The sequence below is a fragment of the Polypterus senegalus genome, chromosome 10 (assembly GCF_016835505.1).
Source record: "Polypterus senegalus isolate Bchr_013 chromosome 10, ASM1683550v1, whole genome shotgun sequence".
NCBI lineage: Eukaryota > Metazoa > Chordata > Cladistia > Polypteriformes > Polypteridae > Polypterus > Polypterus senegalus.
In genome coordinates, this window is record NC_053163.1 from 89,942,128 (window position 1) to 89,964,295 (window position 22,168).

Consider the following 22,168-nt stretch of genomic DNA (forward strand, 5'->3'; position numbering starts at 1 on the left):
AAGAAAACATCAAGTCGAGTTTTGAAAGTCCCTAACGTCTTACTGTCTACCACACTACTTGGTAGCTTATTCCAAGTGTCTATCGTTCTTTGTGTAAAGAAAAACTTCCTAATGTTTGTGGGAAATTTACCCTTAACAAGTTTCCAACTGTGTCCCCATGTTCTTGATGAACTCATTTTAAAATACATGCCTTGATCCACTGTACTAATTCCCTTCACAATTTTAAACACTTCAATCATGTCACCTCTTAATCTTCTTTTGCTTAAATTGTTAATCTTTCCTCATAATTCAACCCCTGTAGACCTGGAATCAGCCTAGTCGCTCTTCTCTGGACCTTCTCTAGTGCTGCTACGTCATTTTTGTAGCCTGGAGACCAAAACTGCACACAGTACTCAAGATGAGGCCTCACCAGTGCATTATAAAGGTTGAGCATAACCTCCTTGGACTTGTACTCCACAGATCGTGCTATATAACCTAACATTCTGTTAGCCTTCTTAATGGCTTCTGAACACTGTTGGGAAGTTGATAGCTTAGAGTCCACTATGACTCCTAAATCCTTCTCATAAGGTGTATTCTCGATTTTCCGACCGCCAATTGTGTATTCAAACCTAACCTTTTTACTTCCTTTGTGTAATACTTTACATTTACTGACATTAAATTTTATCTGCCACAAATCTGCCCAATCCTGTATGCTATCCAAGTCCTTCTGTAATGATATAACGGATACCAAATTATCCGCTAATCCACCTATCTTGGTATCATCTGCAAACTTAACCAGCTTGTTACTTATATTTCTATATAAATCATTTATTATATATTAAAAATAACAACGGCCCTAGCACTGACCCCTGTGGAACACCACTCTTAACATCGGCCAGTTCTGATTAGGTTCCTCGCACCATCACCCTCTGCTTCCTGTGTCTGAGCCAATTCTGCACCCATCTAAAAACATCACCCTGAACTCCCACTTGCTTTAGTACGCAAGCAAACGTACGAGAATGCAGTTAGATTTTTTTTGGGGGGCACATACACCGTCCAGATCTAAACACTAGTGTGGAGAGTTGCTCGCATATTCAAGAGTCTATAGCTGCAGGTGGAATCTGCCATCGCTGTACTTTGTATATAAGAGCCATATTGAATGTTATTTACCTATTTACTGTTATTTATTTACTTACTTCCTACAGCGTAAAGTCACAGGTAGAGTGCAGAGCTTCCCGTGTACATATACAAAGTACAGCGATGGCAAAAGTACGACGTGCATTCTTGCACCAATGTAGCACCATCGTCGTTGTCATGATCTGAGTTCACCTCTGTTATAGCGCATTTATGTGAAAACAGCAGTGTCAAATGGGGGTAGTTTCGTGAACGCGACTGAGAGAATAATACTAAATAAAAAATAAAAAAAACAAAGCTAACCTTTACAAGTAACATAAATTTACACCGGCTGTTACAAACTTGTATCAAATGTATCTTTTTATTCTAAAATAGTAAGAATAAGGGCAGCTCACTTCTCAAAATGGACTCGTCCGGGGTCGAACCCTTCAAGTTTTGATTACCAGTTAACAGCTGTTACCGTTGCACTACCGAAGCGGTCATAGCAAATGCATTGCAATGTCGCACCCTAACGCGGGTTCTTTTTCTGCAGTTATATTCTTGAATAGAAGTGCACTTGTTCTGTTATATTTGTACCTTTTGTGAAAGTGTTTATTTGATATTTGGACTTCAGGCTTCACACATTATACACTTCATGTCTACGTTTCTGTTTTAACAATGTGTTTACACAGATCGTTGTAGATACGGAACACACATGAAATGCAAGTGTTCCAAATAACGATATAGTATTTATAAAAGGTGTCATTTTGCTTGACTTTTCACTCTATACAACTCTAAGCAACTGACATGCAGATAAACAGACTTGAGCTGAGAAAACTGTGCGGGGTGGGGGGATGTGATAGTAGGCTGCTTGCTGCTTATCAACACATTTACAGGACAAAAGATGCTGATGGAGAGGTGCGAAGCGATTTAAGATAGAATGGATTTACGAGTTTTTTCATAGGCTCTGGTAATTCTAGTGTTAAAGGAAATTTCGTGAAATGTGTGCAGGTAGCGTCATGTGTCTTTCCTTGCATGGTCAATAAAGAAGTCCAGAATATTCAGTCAACATTCTGCCTTGGAGCCAGTGAGGGATACTGTATGTTTTTAGTTAAACAAAGTGAAAATAAATTACTATATGTTTATTTCATAGACACCAGCTGCAATCAGTTTTGCTGCTGTCTCAAAAGCGTGCAGTGTTATTTATACTAAATATCTTTCCTCTGAAACTACTACAGTAGATGGCTAAGATGAATGTGCTTTATTATAAATTTTCAATTTAGCTTTTTCGTTTTTTTATAAGTCAATTAGAAGTGAATAGCTTTGATGATATAGTGGACACCTTTGATTTCATTCAGTTATTGCTGTATTGTATCTATACAGGGTGGGTAAAAGTAGGTTCACAGTTGTATTTGAGCATTTACGAGACTGAACGTACCTAAGTGTCATTGTGACATTCTTCTTGGTTGTTAAAGCTATTGAGTTAATAAAGCTATTGTACTCATCTTAACATGCATGTCTGTTCAATATGAACAACTTTAAACCTACTTCTGCCCACCCCTGTACATATCTATATCTACTAGATTAGTTCCATGAGACTACTATAGTTTAACAACTTATATAAAATTGTAGCACTCACCAAATGACTAATTGTGTGATGTCTCCTACAATTACCAACGTGTATTTTTTTTCTTCCCAATCTTTGATTTTTACTTTAAATGTTGCTTGGCATAAATATTCCTCTTTCAATTGCCTTGAAGACAACCATTTTCAGCTGTGCTACTCTTTCTTATTGGTACACCATAAATAGTGTGTGGGCTGGTGTCTTTCCTTGAATGTTTTTTGACATTTTGCATATCTGCATGTAATAAACCAGCTAAAGTTTGGTTTAAGTTACATAGGCTTGCATCGATTTAAATGGATTTCCCATTTGTAAGCATTTTGTTGCGGCTTTGATGTGCAATGTTGATTGTTCTACTGTTGTAACAGTTCAACAGACATTTAATGACACTAGCATTTGACCACTTGAATATTAGAAGTCTTTGTACCAAAAAAAAAAAAAAAACTGCTGAAGATGTAATTTATTTTCATTTTTTTTATTGTCATTGTTGTTTTGTCTAGCACATTTTTGAAAACTACCCATAAAAAATAGATTGCATTGTCTTCCGTGTTTGCTGCCAAAAACATCTCCAAAGGATAAAATGAACACAGTGGTACTGTGCAATAAGCAACAATGTTGCTTATACGCTGGAAACTTTTTTATGCCATAAATCCTACTATACATTCATGCTCCAACAGAGATTAGAAGGGAAATGTGGAAATGGACAATTGTGAATAACAACAGTAGACCAACTGGGTTTTCCTATAATTCACTGACTGCTGGCACCATATATTTTACTCTTTTTCTCTATTATTTCAATAGTGTTTCACCACACCAGGCATTGTTTTATTTAATTGGTTTGTTTCTTCTCTCTTCTATCTTTTTACTCTTAAATTTAAAAAATAATGTTTCTTTTTATAATTTTTTCTTTGGCTTGCATTTTTTTCTTTTCTTTTACTTGTTTTTTTTTAACTATAGCTCTCTAACCTCAGTTCATTTTGTTATGGTGTAACCACAGTTCAGGATGATGCAGCTCCAGGTACCCAGGAGTACATTATGTTGCGGCAGGACTCCATCCATTCTGCGGATATAAGGAAAAAAGAGTCCCCATTTCGTGCTAAGTGTCACGAAATCTTCTGCTGTCCACTGAAGCAAGTCCACCTCAAAGAAAACACAGAGCCAGAAGGTTTGTGCTCTTGACATCCATGTTTTAAGTTGGTTTGGCTTTTTTTATGATACTTTTTTTATTTTCTGCAGTTTCCTTTTATTTCCTTTAATTAATCTGCCTGCCCACTCCTCCTTCCGTTTGTGATGTGCATTGACTGTTTGTCATTCTGGCGAATGCGGGAGGAATCTTGCCACACTGCCTGTGTGTGGCTCCTCTGCCTTGCCTGTGGACTGCTGTTTTCCTCTACTACCACCCATGAATGTGGGACACAGTTGCCGTTTGAGTTTTTTTTTTTTTTCCCCTAAAACGCATGTGCTCTTTTAGCCAAGAAGGGGCCTGAAAATGATGCTGCTTTCCCTTCCCATTTTAAAAGTACTAAAAATATAATTTTGAGTTTTGCTTATTCATAAATGAATTGAAAAAAGACCAAATCTTGCAATAATTTGCATTCATTTTCTTATTTGCTATCTTCATCATTACACTGCCCTGTCTGGCTGTTTAAGACATGCTTGCTTCCCTAACTAGTCTGAACCCTGGTATATGTGGCTTCTGCTTTGCTGAAATTCCGTACATTTCATCAGCCTGTATTTGTACTGATGATACACTCCCCTTTCTGTGTAAGACTCAAGCACGCAACCATGCGGTTCACTTTGTCCTGGCCTAATTACCCATTCCTGTTCCATAACTTCTCCTTGCTTATTTTCCACCTCCACCCCACTTTCCTGCAAATACCTTCAAATTAGTTTTCCTCGCTGCAGCTTCTGTCCATCAAAACCCAAAGAAGAACCTTTGTTGCATTGCACGCTGCGTTGCCTTGGTGCTTACTTTGCATCCTATGAACAAAGATGTGCATGCAGGTGACTGCATTGCCTTTATGACATGATAACCTGCATCCCAATTTGCATTGCAGTACTATAGAGTGTTAAGATGCCAATACTTAAGAATTATTTTTTCTTTTCAGATACACAGGTTTGTAAATAAAATAAAGTTTAAAATCTTACCTTATTCTAAAGTAGCATGCTTGTAGATGAATAAAATCACTTATTTATACTGAAGTATTAATATATATATATATATATATATATATATATATATATATATATATATATATATATATATATATTATACAACAAAAATTCTGATTATCCTGAAAGTTAATGGATTTTTTTTTATTTGTGTTTCTGGGATTTATACATGGCTTGTATGTTGCTGTTTCAGAGTTATCTTATCTGCTGACTGTTAGACCTGATTGTGACTATTAATTATTAGTTTTTTTGATAAAAGGGTACGGTTTATTGGTGGACAAAAATGACAGCCAGTGGCTGTGCTTCACATAGAGATAGAGATAGTTTGAAAGATGAATCTTGGGATGAACAGAGAATTTTTTAATAGTGCCTTAATCACACATAACAAATTTGACCCACAACCTGATGGAAAAGTTGAAACCAGCATATACTACTTGGCTGCCTCTAGTTCTGGGTACAGTTTTACAAATTTGTGTCACTGTAGTTTTATTTTCTCTGTGAAGCACATTGTGATGATATACCCTGTGAAAGGCACTTTAAGAAACTGATTTGTTCTTTTAATTATGAATAAATTGTGCTATTAATGGCAGATGGTATTTAATCAGACATATTTCTCCTCTCTGACTGTAGTCCTAGCAGTTTTAATAGTATAAAATGCAGTCCTCTCAGAACTGCAAATTACAATTATTGAAATTATAATATTTGGGAAATTATGAAATCTTTTGATTAATTTTTTTTGCTCTTAATGCTCTTGCCTGTTAAGATTCTGCTTTCTTTTTTCTCAACCAGCTGCCAAGTGACAATGAGGTACAAGTAACAATGAGGCAAAAATAGAGCATTAACTCTGGTCCCATTTGCAGCAGAATTTGTTCATTATAAGATAACCGTGTGAATATAATATTTTGAAATCAGTATGAGGAAAAAATATGGTGTTTGAGGCTATAATAATCTACTACTGCTTAAAAAATATTTTGTAAAATATTCGTTGATTGGAATTTTTTACATGCCTTGCGACAATCATGTATGAATAAATTAGTCTGTTTTGGCTGCATTGTATGACAACAATTTATTAGCAAACTGATACTAAGACCCTAACTTATCTCTGTCCTTTACATTTCTGGTGTGGGATTGTTTATCTTCAGTTATTCCTAGGTACAATGTAACTGCAGTCCTTGCAACCGTCTTTATCAGCCTGTACATCTCATTTTCATTGTTTTAAATATGTAAATTATTCAAGTATAGTATACAGTCACAAACTAATCGGATGAAAAAAAATCTCAATTGGAAGTTGCTAGGTGGTTATGTTATATAGATGCTATACAAAGCCATAGTAAAAAAAAAAAAAAATCCCAAAGCAGACTATAACCAGTGAATCCTTCTAAATCAAGAATCAGTTCTTAATTGAAGTTAAACCAAGGTCTGGGCTGGTCAGCCTTTCCTTTTAGTATATTTTTGAGAAGAAAAGACCAAATCGCTTAATGAAACAGGTAGGGACCAATGAATCAATGCTTTTCCTTTTTGCCACACCATGCAGTTGCAGTTTCTGTTTTCTTAAATTTTGGCACATAAGATTTACTTATTGTCACCTACTGAAGCCTCCCAGTGGCATATACAGCTTAGCTTCCCTGAGGATCACAAATAATAGGCATGAAAAAAACAAACTAAAATAAAAATATAAAAAGCAAAAAGAAGAAAAACATGCATATGCACAAGTTGTGGGATTGACAAATAATTTAACTGTGACAGAAAGGCAATAAAGGAAACATTTTATGGTGTTTAAAAACGTTTTAACAGTACCTATTAATAATCTAAAAATAGCTAGGTAGTTGCAAAGTCCTCTAGGTGAAATCTGCAAAACATGTTGGCGACATTTACCTGTTTCTATGTAGACAAATGTAACTTCTAAAACATAACTAGAGAGGTGGTGATCAGAGCTACACACATTGATCTAAAAGAACACAAGAAAGCTTGAGGAATGATATGAAGTGTTTACAGAAGCAAAATGACATTAACAAACTTCTCCAATGCACTTAATAAAAAAGCATATTCTTTCTTGATTTAATAACAAATTAATTTACTTGTTTACCCTCATATGATAGCAGTATTTCCTTCTGAAAGATGAGTAAAGAATGAAAAAGTAGATTGATAGTTGCTGTATGACACTATGCTGGCTGCTAATCAACATCAGTGAACAGCAGAGAAAGCAGCTGGAAAAAAAACAGATGAATGCAAAAGAAGAATTCTTAATATATATACTTCAGTTGAAAAATTGTATCTTAAGACAAGCAGTTGTCTCTAGGCTCTACTTGCAGCTCCATCTTAAAAAAGAAACTTGCTCAAACAATGATGTCATCTTCTGGTTTCTTTAGCTCTCATTAAATCACCAAATGTTTTAATTTACAATATCATTCAGGAATTAAGAGCTTTCTTCTGACAAGAAGCAAAGTAAATGGCATCACTATGATTCTGAAGCATTGATTTATGGGCTGAAAAATATTCTTTTGCGTTGGATGCCTTTGTGAAAATAGAATCAAACTGCAGTCTTGAGAAAGACAGCACTTTAAAAACAAATACTGCATGGTTGTGAAAAGCTCAGTGTGCTTATTGATAAGATCCATTAACTTCTTCATCAAAGCTTTTTTGTCATTATTTTAGTTACACTGCAGCTGTCATTTCTAATTGAAAGTTACACATAATAAAATTTGTAATTAAGACTAAAGCCAGTTAAACTTAAAATCTCTGAATATTGATTATAAGTTTTTGGCTGCATCATGTAATTACATTAATTTTAGCAACACCCCTGCTTGAAAGTAAATTTTCTGGAATGTTTTGACCATAAGTGACATGCTTTAGTCGTGCTGTTCCTATGTCATGGGTTAAGGAGGCTGACAGAGCTGCATCTGGACTCCTGTTTTAAAAGTCACATCCACCTGAAAAAGCAAAACTTCGCTGGGATAAAATTAGTAATTGCAGGTACATTCAATTTTAAAATATATCATTGGCATGGTGAAGTAGTGTTTAGCACTGCTGTCTCACATTTCCAGAAACCTAAATTGTAATCTCAGCCCAAGTGACATTTTTGTATATGGAGTTTCCATATCCACCTACATTCACTTTGGATACTCTGGCTTTACATCCTGAGTATGTGTAGATTATGGTGACAGTCAATTCTAATTGGCCTGGTAAGAATGAGTTTTGGGGGAGTTCTGTAGTCTGTACCCTATATAGGGATGTTAAAAGTCTCCACCAATAAGCTGGATTTAACAATGAATGAATGAGTTAATGAACAGATTTAATAAATATTCAAAATATTAGTTTTATTAATGTCCTTGTATTCCTTTTTAACTCCTATAGACCAATTCACAGCCAAAAGATGAAGCTAAAAGATTGACAGATACTCCAATATAATATATCGTGCACAGGAACAAATTTGCATTGACCAGTTTAAATCCATTTTACAGTTAAGGATCTGATAGCACTTGGCATGTATTCTTCATCAGTGTGCAAATATAGAGCACAGTATGAGCACAGACAGGCTAGGTGACTTGCTTTGATCACAAGTTGAATTAGAATTAGAACCCAGCTCCTTTGTCAGTAGGCCTTCTTACGCTTTCTATGCACAACACCAACAAAGAAGCAAATGTACACCAAAGAATACTGACGTGGAAGCCTGCCTGAGATGTGCCAAATTTCATCTGAGCAACTAAGGCTGCATCATGCCAAGATCAGCCATCTGCACAGTAAGCAAGCAGAAGTACAAGTGGGACCTAGAATATTAATACTGTGACACTACTCAACCATGTATCCCTTGTGTGCATGCAAAGTAAACTCATTTGATTACTTAGAAAATGGTAAAAGACTGCATGCAATAGAAATATTGTAGCATGGATCCTGTTTCTGAACAATGGATTGTTTGCTTTGACTTTTTAACTCTACAGCATTTGATTTGGTTTGTCACAACAGTTCTTCAGCAGTGGGCCTCCAGGCAGGGTAGGATTTTATTCCAGACTCTTTCAAACAATTTAAACATTACCATAGGCAACTTCAGATCATGGAGGCTGTGAGATTACTACTACAGATTTGTTGACTGGAGGACAGCAAAAGGCTGTAAGTATATAATGAATGTCTGGCAGTTCTGCAGTCCTTCATGAATTATAATGCATATTTTGAAATATATAATGTGCCTTATATATAATACTCTACAGCATATATGAGACTAAGTGAAAAAGTTGTTACCAGCAATATTTTACCAGGGGGTTTTTCTTGCAGGATTAGGAGACTGCAGATTGCTGGTATTCATTTGTCATAACAAAAATGCATAATTTATCTGATACACAAGCAGGAAGAATATACTGAGGACAAAATTACATTTAGATAAAATCTTCAGATATCTGACAGTTTTGTGAAGAAATTTGAAAGCACAAATACCCACCTGCCTCTTTATATTCTTTACCTGATGCTTTTTTGGATGTTGGTAGGAGGCCAAAGTACTGATCAGCTACTGGCATTGTGAATATGTGAACTACAGATTTGATATTCAGTGTAGTGCAGCTGTCTGCAGACGTGACTGGATTGATAACAAAAAAATGTTTAATTTATTTTCTCCTTCTCTGCTTAAATCGTTCATGGCAAATCAATGTTTTTATGCTGACTTTAACTCTGACAGTTTTCCTTGCTGCAAATTTTAAGAACAGCAGGTAATTATAATTCACCAACAGGGTTTATTTGCTACAATGATGCTATATAATAGACTACAGTGCCATATTAATGTTTCTAAATATAAAAGCTCAGCTTTGTTTGTTGCAGATGCTTCCCTTTTGTTTACCTGTTGCTTTTACATCGAGGGACAAAGATTCTGCTGCATATATCATGAAAGACCAATGCCTGAAATGTTTGGAAAGCACTCCAGCGCCAATACCAGAACAATATGCTTACATTATAATGTTGCTACATGTCCTTGTTGTGTCTAATACACCAACAACAATAACGAAATACCAGAACCATCCACAGGACAAAGTATTTCACTTTAGGCAGAACGGCACCAAACTGGGATGCAACTATGATCTCTTGGGGAAACTGCTAGATTACCTGTAAGCGTTATTACATTGCTTCTCTAAACACGTTAGCAGATTTGGTGTGGGTGGGATTAAGTGGAGCATCCACAACTTTTGACAGCAACATTACACCATGTTAACAATAAAGTGAAACTACAGGCCAACTTACCATATTCCTGATCACTTTTAATACCTAATAGTATGTATCAAGATATTTTAGATATGACATAAAAATGTCCTATTTCCCTGCAATTTCTATCATTTTATCTGACAGGCTGTGGACTAGTTTAAAAATATCTGGATCAACCTCCAAAAAGTACTTTAAACAAAGGTGCATGTAATAGCATTTTAATAACTAAAATATATTTTAATGCAGTTCATGCACAATGCTGTACAGCTATAAATCACACCATTTTATTTGATGTTTAACTGCTACAGAGCGGCACGGTGGCGCAGTGGTAGCGCTGCTGCCTCGCAGTTAGGAGACCCGGGTTTGCTTCCTGGGTCCTCCCTGTGTGGAGTTTGAATGTTCTACCTGTGTCTGCGTAGGTTTCCTCCGGGCGCTCCCGTTTCCTCCCACAGTCCAAAGACATGCAGGTTAGGTGGATTGGCGATTCTAAATTGGCCCAAGTGTGTGCTTGGTGTGTTTGTGTGTGTCCTGCGGTGGGTTGGCACCCTGCCTATGATTGGATCCTGCCTTGTGCCCTGTGTTGGCTGGGATTGGCTCAGAAGACCTCCGTGACCCTGTGTTTGGATTCAGCGGGTTGGAAGATGGATGGATAACTGCTACAAGAGTTTATGGTACATTCGATCTTAGGTGAAAGTCTTGTATTCAAGTCCAGTTCATTACCAAATTAATACTGCAGACTTCTTGTATTATGAATGTTATTTTGTACCCAAGAGTTATCAAGTTAATATCTGTAGTTGGGGTTTTCAATGGGGGGATAAGTTGGATGAAATTCTCAGGGGCTATGTGGTGTGACAATGTATGCTAGTCTGAGTTTTAATAATTTCATAATTTTCACTTTCACAATGCCCTTTACAGAAAAAGAAAAAAATACACATTTCCATAGCCAATCCCGTGTGGTAAAACACATTAGGCATTACAAATAAAAGTATTCCATTATTTTTCTTCAGACTACTGTAATTGTTCCTCATATTGACAAGTTTTGGAAGTATGCTTAATTAGCTTCTAACACACTCCTGTAACTGAGGTTGTTGATGTGCATTAGCGTTTTATAAAATAAACTAGTAAAATACTCATTAGGAAGTAATATGCCTAAACTCAATACAATAAAAGGTAAATATTTTGTGGGGGTTTAATTTGAATAACATTGGCGATGTGGATGGTTCATGGTTTCTGTCTTTCATTTTAGCCATCTTTATTGACAGTCTATGATTTGCTGAAACCCTTATAGGTGTGTAGCTGAAATGCTGTGACTGGTAAAATGTTCACATTCATTGAGCAGTTTAAAAATGACCCCTTTCCACATTTCTGCCATTTTGTTTGTTCTCATGGCTGGCACATTGCTATTTATCTGAACTTTGAGCGTTGGAGATAACAGACTAGACTGTTCATCTACATTCTTTTTAATTTACCCTAATCTTCCAGCAAAATAAGACATTCCAATCCTGTCAGCACTACCACTTTGAAATGTTCTTGTTATCTTTATGAAAATGCATTCACTTTTTTATCCTCAATGACACCTAGGTAAAATGGGAAAGACAGAAAATGTACAGATGTACAGTAACCACATAAACAGAGCAAAGCAAATTATATAGATAACAATATTGGAAGAGAACTATCCTTTTTATTTATTCATTTCTTCTTCAGTAGAACTAGCTGGTACTTTTTTGTTTTTGTATGTTGTTCTCCATGAGGGATTCCCCCAACCTTCTTGACTTCAGCCACTGATCCAATCGCATGAATCCAAAAGAAGGACTCTATTTTGGTTGTATCTTTTTGGGCACTTGCAACCAGATCTCCCTGGGGGCATGATGTACCCATATGTTGGCTATGGGCACAGGTCAGGTCAGAAGCCACCTGACTAAGAACAGGAGTTGTTGCCTCAAGTAATATACCTATGCTCATGAAACCAGCTCAGCCATTGAAAAAGTAGCAAACAAATGCTGAAATGATGATGACAAAAAAATCAATAAATAATAACAATACTAACACATCCAAAAATTGCAAGATAAATCTGGAGAATTTCAGAAATTGTTTTACCATTCCTATACTTCACTAACTTTAAGATGTTCACACAGAGGGCCTTTTTCCAATCACTTATTGTACAATGCATATAAATATAATCTACTATACAGTATGTGATGTACTATAGTTAAATGCACAGTGTAAAACACATGTGACCAAGGAGGATGCTATTCAACTGGATGTGAGCCCAAAGAAGCCAAAGTACTTATTTACAATAATTTATTATAACAAAACTTACAGCACAGGGTGTTGGATCCTAAAGGTACAAAATAATACAAGTCTACAACCGCTCTTGCTCCTTCTACTGAAGATTTGGTCCTTATCTATCAGGTAGGGTGGTTGGCCTACTCGGCAAGCAAGTCGCAATTCAAAGAGCATCATCCTGTTCAAAAGGTTTGCCTTTTCCCCTTCTATTGGCCCCCTGTTCCTCCTGCCGGTCAAGCTGTTGCCTTTCACACAATCTCCAGGCTCAGAATGTTTCTGGCTGTAAAGTGCTTTTAAACCTGGACTGGAATCTATTTCTGTAGCAGGCCCTGTGCTACTTCTGAAGCTAGGGATTTTCTTGGGAATGTCTGGGACTTTATTCCTAGAACATCTCCATGTGATCCCAGCTGTCCTTGCAGTCTTTCTTGAACCCATCATCTCTTTCTCTCAAGGAGCCAAGGACACTTACAGAGATACCTTTTTGTCACTTACAGGTCTTTCCCACCAGAGCATTATACAACTTTACTCCTGTCCTGTACTACAGTATTTTTCCTGAAGCTGCAGTCAGTCATACATGCTTTACACCTCTGGTTAATAAAATGTTAGTTCACTAGGGACCAGAGCCTGGCATCTTTGGGTGAAAGATAGGTTCCAACACTGCACAGGGTGAGTCAATACATCAAAGTGACTTGTTTATCTCCTATGGGTAATTATGTGTTGAAAACAGCAAGACTTTTGTTTAACCTTTTGTTTAAAAAATTTAAGAAAATACTCTACACGAAAATGATGGCAATAACAAACTTTCTCATAAAATAAGCATCTATGATGACTAATGCAAATGTTATAAAAACGTCCATGAAAAACATCTCTTGTTACTTGGGTTGCATAATCCACAGTCATGTGTTCACAAAGGGCAAACAAGCTTTTTAATTGAAGAGAGGACTTTGACATTTGAATGAGGGAAAGAGGTGGGTCTTCAAATCAAAAGCCCAGTGAGAATGTGTTTCCTCTGCATGCACTGCTATGATTCTCCGGGTGTATTTATTTAACAGTGTTTTAGCAAAAAATGCTTGTCTTTTGCTCTATGTGAGAATACAACTTCATGATTTGGTACATGGATTATGTGACACTAACATGAGATTTATGTCATGGTTGTTTTTATATTGCTTGCTGCATTCCAGCATTGCTCAGCCTAGACAGCCATTCTATCAGAAAGTGTGTTATCTCTGTTTCAAAAAATGCAAAAAATTTCATGGGGTAAGTAACATATAAAAAAAAAAAATTCGTGGAATATTTTTTAATGTTAGTCGGCAGAGTCAATCTACAAAAGCTCATCATGTTTCCACTACTTAAAAGATTGCCTGAAAAGTCACATTGAGATTTTTTAAAAACAGAAGTAACAAAATCTTGTCAACCTTCTGGTTGCTTTCTCAATTTATACTTTAAAAAAACTATTGTTAAAGGCTGAAAAGCAAAGTTATCTTTAAGACTTGATTCAGCTTAGTGTATTCCTATAAAATTTCTGAAAATAATGTTAAAGCTCCCTTAATCTTTCATTATTTTAACTTGAAAATCTTGTTTTCATTTAGTCTCACCTGATAACTCATAAAGCCTATAAACTATAGAATGAGATTTATAGTTCTCCTGGATTTTCTCTGAGAGCATTGAGTTCTAGTACAACAATTTGAGTCAAGTTTTTTGACAGAAAAATAAATACTGGTAGAATTTAAACTGTAAGAAAAGCTTAGAGAGACTTACTTTATAGTACTGTGCACTGTGAATGTATTGACAAATTGACAGCTTTCATATTCATAACATGTACCTGGCAGACAGAAACAGAAACTTGGAGGAGAAACAATATAATCCAAAGGTATATAGTTCTCAGTGTATAGGGGAGTGTGCTTTGGTCCTTTTCCTTTCTCTGGACCTATGCACAAATCGTTCTTTCCTGTGATAAAACAGTGGCTTGAATTTTGACAGGCCACATGTTGTCAATGTCATTATATACTTGTTCTCTTACATCTCCTAACATGGGATGAAATCCTGGTATTAAGTACAATGTAAATGGAGTGTAAGCATTCTCCTTATGAATGCGTGAGGTTTATCAAGGAGCACCCACACCCCAGTGATGTTTTTGTTTATATTGGACGGTGATTCAAAATCGTCTCCACGTAAATAACAGTAAAAGTGCTCTCCAATGTACTTGTACCCTGTCCTGAGATGGTTTCTGGTTTGCATCTGGTATTGGCAAACAGATTCTTGTTCTTTGCGAGTCTGTCTTGTAGTGAGTAGCCTTGGAAAATATTTTAATGAATATTGGTGTTTGTTAATAATAAATAATATAATATGAAACATTTATTCTTCAAGATAAAGTTGTGTCGATCCATGGCTTGAGATTATACCTATACTGCAGAAATGTGTACCCATGTTGTTTTAAGAAGGTAAAAAAGAAAAAAGAAATTCATTGTTATGAGGACCAGCAGAGCATTTCACTTTGACAACTACTTCATTCATTTTCCTCCATGGCAACCTTCAAGGCCAGTGGAATGGATTCAACTTGGGAAGTCCTTGCCAAGCACTGTTATTGACATTGAAGGGTAATACGCAGATTTGAATGACTGTCTTGTTCTGTGCACGACTAGACAATAATAATTAAAAAAGATACTTACAATTGCTTATACTGCCGCTAGATTGATAATGCACACATGTCTCAGTGATGGAAAATATTTACCCCGCACGTAGCATAAAGGGGCAAGAGCTTAACAGATGTCTTAGGCAAGCATTCATCCAGTCTCCTTTTCCAGAGCAGGCTTCAGGGCAAGCGGAAGTCTATCCTAGCAAGCAGCAAGATGTGAGGTAGGAACAGTTTCTGAACAGCACCAGTCCATTGCAAAGTGAACATGCACTGGCACACACACACAGACACTAGGGTGAATTTAGCATGGCCAATCTACCTAACCTGCAAGTTTTTAGACTGTGGGAGTAAAACAGACCACTCGGGGAGAATATACAAACTTCACAAAGATGAGAACCCCAGTCTTCTTCACTGAGAGACATTGTCTGCCAATAATATTACTTGCTATCCTCAATATCTTCAATCCATTAGTCTATTCATGAGTTTATGTATGCTATGGACACAATAGTAATAATAAATAATCCATTAATTAACCATGGGGGAGCTAGAAAATATTTTGGCATGTTTATTAAGTTCAGTACACATGTTTTAATATAGACAGAGTAGTAGCGCAGAGGTGTCATTCCTGCCTCACAGTCCTCTATGTCCTACGGGATTCCCAAACTTTTGAACGTCAAGTACCACCTGAGGTTAAGTGAGTTACGTTGCGTACCACCCGCACCTTGTTGAAAGGGAGGGAGAGCTGTAAACCGCCCCGAAATCTGAATAAAAGTTAAAGAATTGGAAGAAATTATGCATAAAATTAATGAAAAAATTTGTGCATGTACATAAATTGATAAATTCCACCCCGAAACTAAATCCTGCCTTCGGGCTGTATGTGACGCAGTTACCGAAGACGAAATGGTATCGGCTTTGTGCTTAGATTGTGACTATGATGCGATACAGCAGCAGTGCACGTATAACAACAAACGTGAGCGGTTTCTGTGAGGCAGAGTTACTGAAGACTAAATAGTGTCGGCATTGTGCTTTCATCTAGTGACCAAAAGCTCAAACAGTGATAAAGTAGAAGTTGACTTCCACAAATTATGGTATCGTTAAATGAACTAAATACTGATTTGAATAATAGGTTTTATTTATTCAGAGGACGAAATTTCACACCACACTAAATTTGCAAATCCACATATTATTGTATTTAAACAGTTTCATTGGTTTTTGCTCACAACAGGCTTGTCATAAAGGGTTTTGCACAGATAAATAAAATTTCAGGGACCGCGATGCGTACCACCTGAAAAGGCTCCACTGTCCTACACTATCCCTTTTTCCTTTTCTGTGTTTTTTTGTTGTGTGTGTGCACTACATGCCACAGAAAAGGTGGCTTAGGTCTTTGAAAAATGTAAGGTCTTTATTAAAAAAATACAATTCAGTGTATTTATTATGTTTACAAAGTACAATGAAACTCGCATGTGATCTTTTGACTACTCTGCCACTTGATGTGCATCTCACGCCTCAGAGTGTGTAAAATAATTGAATGTAAAGGGCTAGTAATATTCGGAATTTGCCATTGGGTTTCAAAACTCTAACCACAATGGCCACTTCTAGTAAACAAACAAGAAACTTTTCCTTACCTTGAGAAAATACTACCAAGAATCTCTGATAGTTATTTTGTTTACTTTAGTTTACTTTTGTTGTCACAAGCAAGCATCAGAAATGCAGAAGTCACCTTTTCCTAAATAAAAACTTTTGTTACTTGAAATTGGATGTATTTGGTAAGTTGTAAGGCTTTCCTTTATAACAGGACCCTAGTACCCAAGAGTAGACTAGTTATATTTTGAAAGTTATCAAATATCCTTCACTTTAGCATGCAGTTTTATGTGGCAAACTAATATATACAATGTCTGTGAAGAAATAACTTTGAGATGAAAAATACCTACCGGTATACCTTTTAGGATAAATTTTGTACAGAGTTGAGGAAGCAATTTTGTCACACAAGTTGCCAAATTATGACTTTTTAATGTATTAGATGACTTCACTACTAACAAGATATGGCTATACAGCTTTTTCTCTTCAAATTGTGTGTGCTCTTTAGACACTTTATATAGCGTTTCAAGTATGAAGTTATTTCCCCCTGCATTTTGGTATTAGTATATATGTAGCAAGTTCTAATATAGTTGAGTCCTACTCGATATAAGCAAATTTCATTTCATACATTGGCAAAGTGGTTGTTCCACTCTCACCACAGAGCACTACAAACCAAGTCATCTTAGTCAACCAAGCCAAAGAAGAATTTCAAACGTTTGAGTGACTCTTGATACTTTTTGTCAAGAGGTGGTGACGTTTCTTATAATGCTTAGTTACTTACTTGAGGTCGCTTAAAATATTTTTTGTCAAAAGATTTTAGAAAACATTTGTGTCTTATAAACAGGAATGACTTATTTTTTAGACTTTTTAATGTTTCACTTCTTTTCTACCTCTTTCATATTAACAGTATATCATAACACCGGAAAAAGGACTACATAAGTGCTAATTAAAATGAATAAGTTTTTTCTGCATGGGTAAATTGTGTAGTGTTTTTAGCCATTATTTTTGTAGAAAATAATGCAATACGTTTAGGAGAGAGAATTTTTCACATGTGAATTATGAATAATAAAGAGAGCAAACACATTTCACGGCTCTAAATTTCTTCAACAGAACACGCACTCAGGTAGACACTGCATTTGATATACTGTAGTATATGGCCAGCTCTGAACTGAACAGTATGCTTTCTTAGTCTGTTCACCGTAATTATACAATATTTGTGCTTCTGGACTGAAGGTAAATTTTAATATCAATATAGTCAACATGCTCTTCTCTACTCATTACACTCTCCGTTCTGTGTCTTATCTCACAAAAGCCTATGTTCTCTTTTACGTAAATGTGACACTTTTTATGACAAACTATTTCTATGCAAATTTGTTTGCTTAGTTTTGATACATGTAAATGCACAACTAACCCTGAAAGTCCCCACAGTTCTGCCATGCTGTTTTACCAGACCTGCATTTGTTATTTAATGGCATATGACCCCAGAAGTCTGTTGTGCACCTTCTTAAAAGCTCTCTCTGTTGCATTTGCATAGGCACTGAAGGCCAATACATGGCGTTACCCTTGAGATTCTTTGTTTTTCTCTCTGCTTGCATTCAACAGCTGTATCTGAACAGATATGTCACCTCTAGCATTTATCAAAGTTGTTCTCTGATGTGCTGTGTTTAAGTGTTGCTTTTTTGCCCCTCTTCTGTGAGAAGGTGGTAATATGTACCTATATTACTATTCAAAAAGTCCTTGGTTCAAATTCCAAACTTAGAGACTGTTCGTGTAGAGTATGTATATTTTGCCCATGTATGAGTTGTGCTTCTGGTCAGTCCAGTTTATACTCCCACATCTCAGACATGGAGGTTAGAAGCAGTACTTCAGTCAGTAGACACATGACCAGTGCCAAGATCAGTCGGCACTTACTGTTGGAATGGACTCTCGCCCCACATGACCCTAAATTGGAGCTGATGAGTCCAGAAAATTAACAGATCCAATTAAAAAAAGATCATGAAAAAGGATCAAATATAAAGATAAGAATCCAAGAGTACAGGTTTTTTAAAAAAAGACCACATATTTCGTTCCTGTTTCATTCCAATACAATGGTAGTATTACCTACCAAGCTATGCAGAAAATTAGCTAATGTAAATTATTCTTAACGCAGCCAGTGGTCCCAGAAATAAAATAGAATTTTGCATTTTTTTTCCCAATTCACTTTCACTTTCTAACTGTGAGTGCTGTTTGTCAAAAGTACAAAATTAAAACAGAACAGAATTTTTGAAGATAGACAAGATATCTTTTCTTCCGATGTAACATGGCAACATTTCAATGCAAGGTCCTCAAAAAAAGTTGAATAGAGACAGACCTGACCAGCTTTAAACACGCTCAACATTTTGATTTTCGGTTAGTTGAGTCCACTAGAGAAGGGAAATGATCCGGTAATTAATATCTTTGACAATTTGCTGTTTGTGTCCTGTAGTCTCAAAGGAGTCTAAAAGCAGAAAGAGGGTAAAACACCTGCTACTGCCAACAATTAAATTTAATATTAACATTTTATCTTTTTGGAAGCACAAACCTCACTCCAACACCTTTTCAGGTATCTTTACGTTATATGTAAACAAAATCAGTACTGAAAGAGAAGTCGGCAGATTCACTTCAGCCATCCTGATTTTTAAATTATTATTTCTGTGCAAGCAAAAGTGATTCATTAGTAGTCTAAATCTGACAACTTATTTTACAGAATTTTAAAAGAGAAGCAGATATTTCAATTAAACTGTAGTGAATGAAATATTCTGACAGCAATGAAAACAGAGACACAATTTTTTTTTTTTTTTCATGGTGATCAGTGCTAATCTGGTGAAAACATACTGAATTGTCTTGACAGATGAGTGACTAAAATAAAAAATGGATAACTCCAAAACGAATTTTACTTTAAAAATTAACTCGGAAATCAAAGCCAATTGAAACCATGTGAGTGCTGTTTGAGCTCCAGGTGGATGATGAAGAATTTGAGTAGATTTCCAATAACAATAAGCTTTTTAATGATGTTACAGCCAATGTGAAAGACAATTCAGTTACAAGGATAAAGTACAGGAAAAAACAATGGCACCAAAATAATCTGACTTTCTTTCCCATTGATGTTAATTAGATAGATAGATAAATTACCTGAAACAGGAGAGCCTTGTTTTGTTTCTAAACTTCCAGAATCTTGTTCTATCTTTCTTTCTACAATGCACGCACTAGTTCAGTCTATTACAATGTATATATTTTTACTTTCTCCTGGTATGGACAGGTTTGGGTTTTTTTCTCCACATATTCCAATTAGCCTCCCACATACCAAATACATGCATTTGGGGCTCTAAATTAGCTTAGTGAGGGTAAGTGTTTGCATGACTATGCCCTGTTACAGACAAGCCATAGACTAACTCCTGCCTTGCACTTGGTGCTGCTGGGATAGGCTCCTCTCCTGAGAATTGTAATATGGGAAGGGTGTAAATGCTCAGCTATAATTTTACTGGACCTATGCAAGTCTTTGATGACATTTGTGCTTAGTTTGTATTTGTGTAACAAATAAGATTTAGAGGTGAACCTGAATGTGAAGATTGCGAGTGATTGGTTAGAACATGTGCATGCAATGGTAGGGATTCTGTTGGGTGGGAGGAGTACAGATGCAGGCTTCGAACAGTTCAATGCATAATAGGCATAAATTCCCAACAACCATCAATCCATTATTGTCTCCACCTGCAGTATTACTCTAAGGTGGTTCGTGGGTATCGAATTTGTCAGTGGAAGTACTACTCTCTTAATTCTGCCTTTGTTGTGACGGTGAGCTGGAGGACAGGAAATGTCAAGTGACCCCCTACTGTACCAGTTTGTTTCATTATTATTTTAACAGAAAATGTTGAATTGACTTATTCACTTGAGGACAGTTGTGTCATCATGTTTTGAAACTTTGGAACATTAGCTCCTGGGTACCAGTGAGTCACTTTTAATAGGAATAACTCCCTTCTGAATGTCATAGCACTGCTGGAATATTCTTTAAAAATAAATAAGAGGACACACACAGCATCTAAGTATTTTACAGCTCTGCAGAATATATATATATATATATATATATATATTTATATATATATATATATTTATATATATATATATATATATATATATATATATATATATATATATATATATATATATATAGTAGCTAATTATTGCTTGAATATTCTGCAGAAAGAAATAGCTTTGGGACCATAATATCTAGGTTTTTATTAGTTTTGTAACGTACAGCACCATAAATTCCTTCATGATATTAAATCTATTGCCATGTTATTGCACATGCATAGTCTGGATATTTTCCATCTCCTACTAATATAAACACAATGCATTTTACTTTTATATCCAGCTTGGCAGACTTCAAACCTGTGCACTTAAATAAAATATAGACAAACAGCTGTAACTCAGCTGCTTATCATTACAAGGCCAGCATCACAAGTTTGCTTACATCATTTACTATTTAATTCTTAGTTTGCTTGTTTTTCTTTCTTTTTCCTCACTGAAGTTAAAAAGAAAAAAATATTTCTTTTCTGACTCCTGGAGAATAATTTTGATGTTTTTTGGCTTTACTTTTTTTTCCCTTTTTCACTCACCATTATTTCTATGGCCTTGGGGTGCTTTCAATATCTGTTTGGCAAAACATTACAACAATCTGGATTAGAACAGGCCATTTAGCCCAACAAAGCCCTCCAGCCAAGTCTCCCTAATTCTTCCAAAATAACATCAGGTCTAGTTTTGGTCCCTAAAATTTTACTGTCCAGCACACTAATCTGCAACTTATTCCATGTGTCTATGGTACTCTGTGAAGAAAAGTTTCCTAATGTTTGTATGAAATTTACCTTTAATGAGTGCATTATAAAGCTTGAGTATAACCTTATTATACTTGTACTCTACATATCATGCTTTGTAAGCTAACATTCTGTTAATTTTCTTAATGGCTTCTAAATGTTGTAGTGGATTCATCACTATCAACTTCCAGACATCTCCTTAATCCCTTTCATAAGGTATACTTTCAATTTTTACGCCTTACATTTTGTATACAAATCTAACATTTTTATTTCCTATTCTTACTTACAGTTAAGTCCATAAATATTTGGACAGAGACAACTTTTTTCTAATTTTGGTTATGTACATTACCACAATGAATTTTAAATGAAAACTCAGGTGCAGTAGAAGTGCAGACTTTCAGCTTTAATTCAGTGGGTTAAACAAAAAGATTGCATAAAAATGTGAGGCAACTAAAGTATTTTTTTAACACAATCCCTTTATTTCAGGGACTCAAAAGTAATTGGACAAATTAAATAACTGGAAATAAAATGTTCATTTCTAATACTTGGTTGAAAACCCTTTGCTGGCAATGACAGCCTGAAGTCTTGAACTCATTGACATCACCAGATGCTGGGTTTCCTCCTTTTTAATGCTCTGCCAGGCCTTTACTGCAGCGTCTTTCAGTTGCTGTTTGTGGGCCTTTCTGTCTGAAGTTTAGTCTTCAACAAGTGAAATGCATGCTCAATTGGGTTAAGATCAGGTGACTGACTTGGCCATTCAAGAATTTTCCACTT

At 35.8% G+C, this 22,168-nt stretch overlaps 1 protein-coding gene across 5 annotated transcripts in view; it reads left to right on the forward strand.

Moving 5' to 3' along the window:
* The window catches only part of LOC120537309 (fibroblast growth factor 13), a 408,897-nt gene that overhangs the window by 222,783 nt on the left and 163,946 nt on the right, over positions 1-22,168 (forward strand). For 4 of the 5 annotated variants that reach the window (XM_039766164.1, XM_039766163.1, XM_039766166.1 and 1 more), the window contains one exon: positions 3,711-3,878. The exons of the other annotated variant lie outside the window; for it this stretch is intronic. In XM_039766164.1, coding sequence (XP_039622098.1) covers positions 3,711-3,878 — 168 coding nt within the window. The remainder of the gene's footprint in view (positions 1-3,710; positions 3,879-22,168) is intronic. 5 annotated transcript variants of the gene reach the window in all.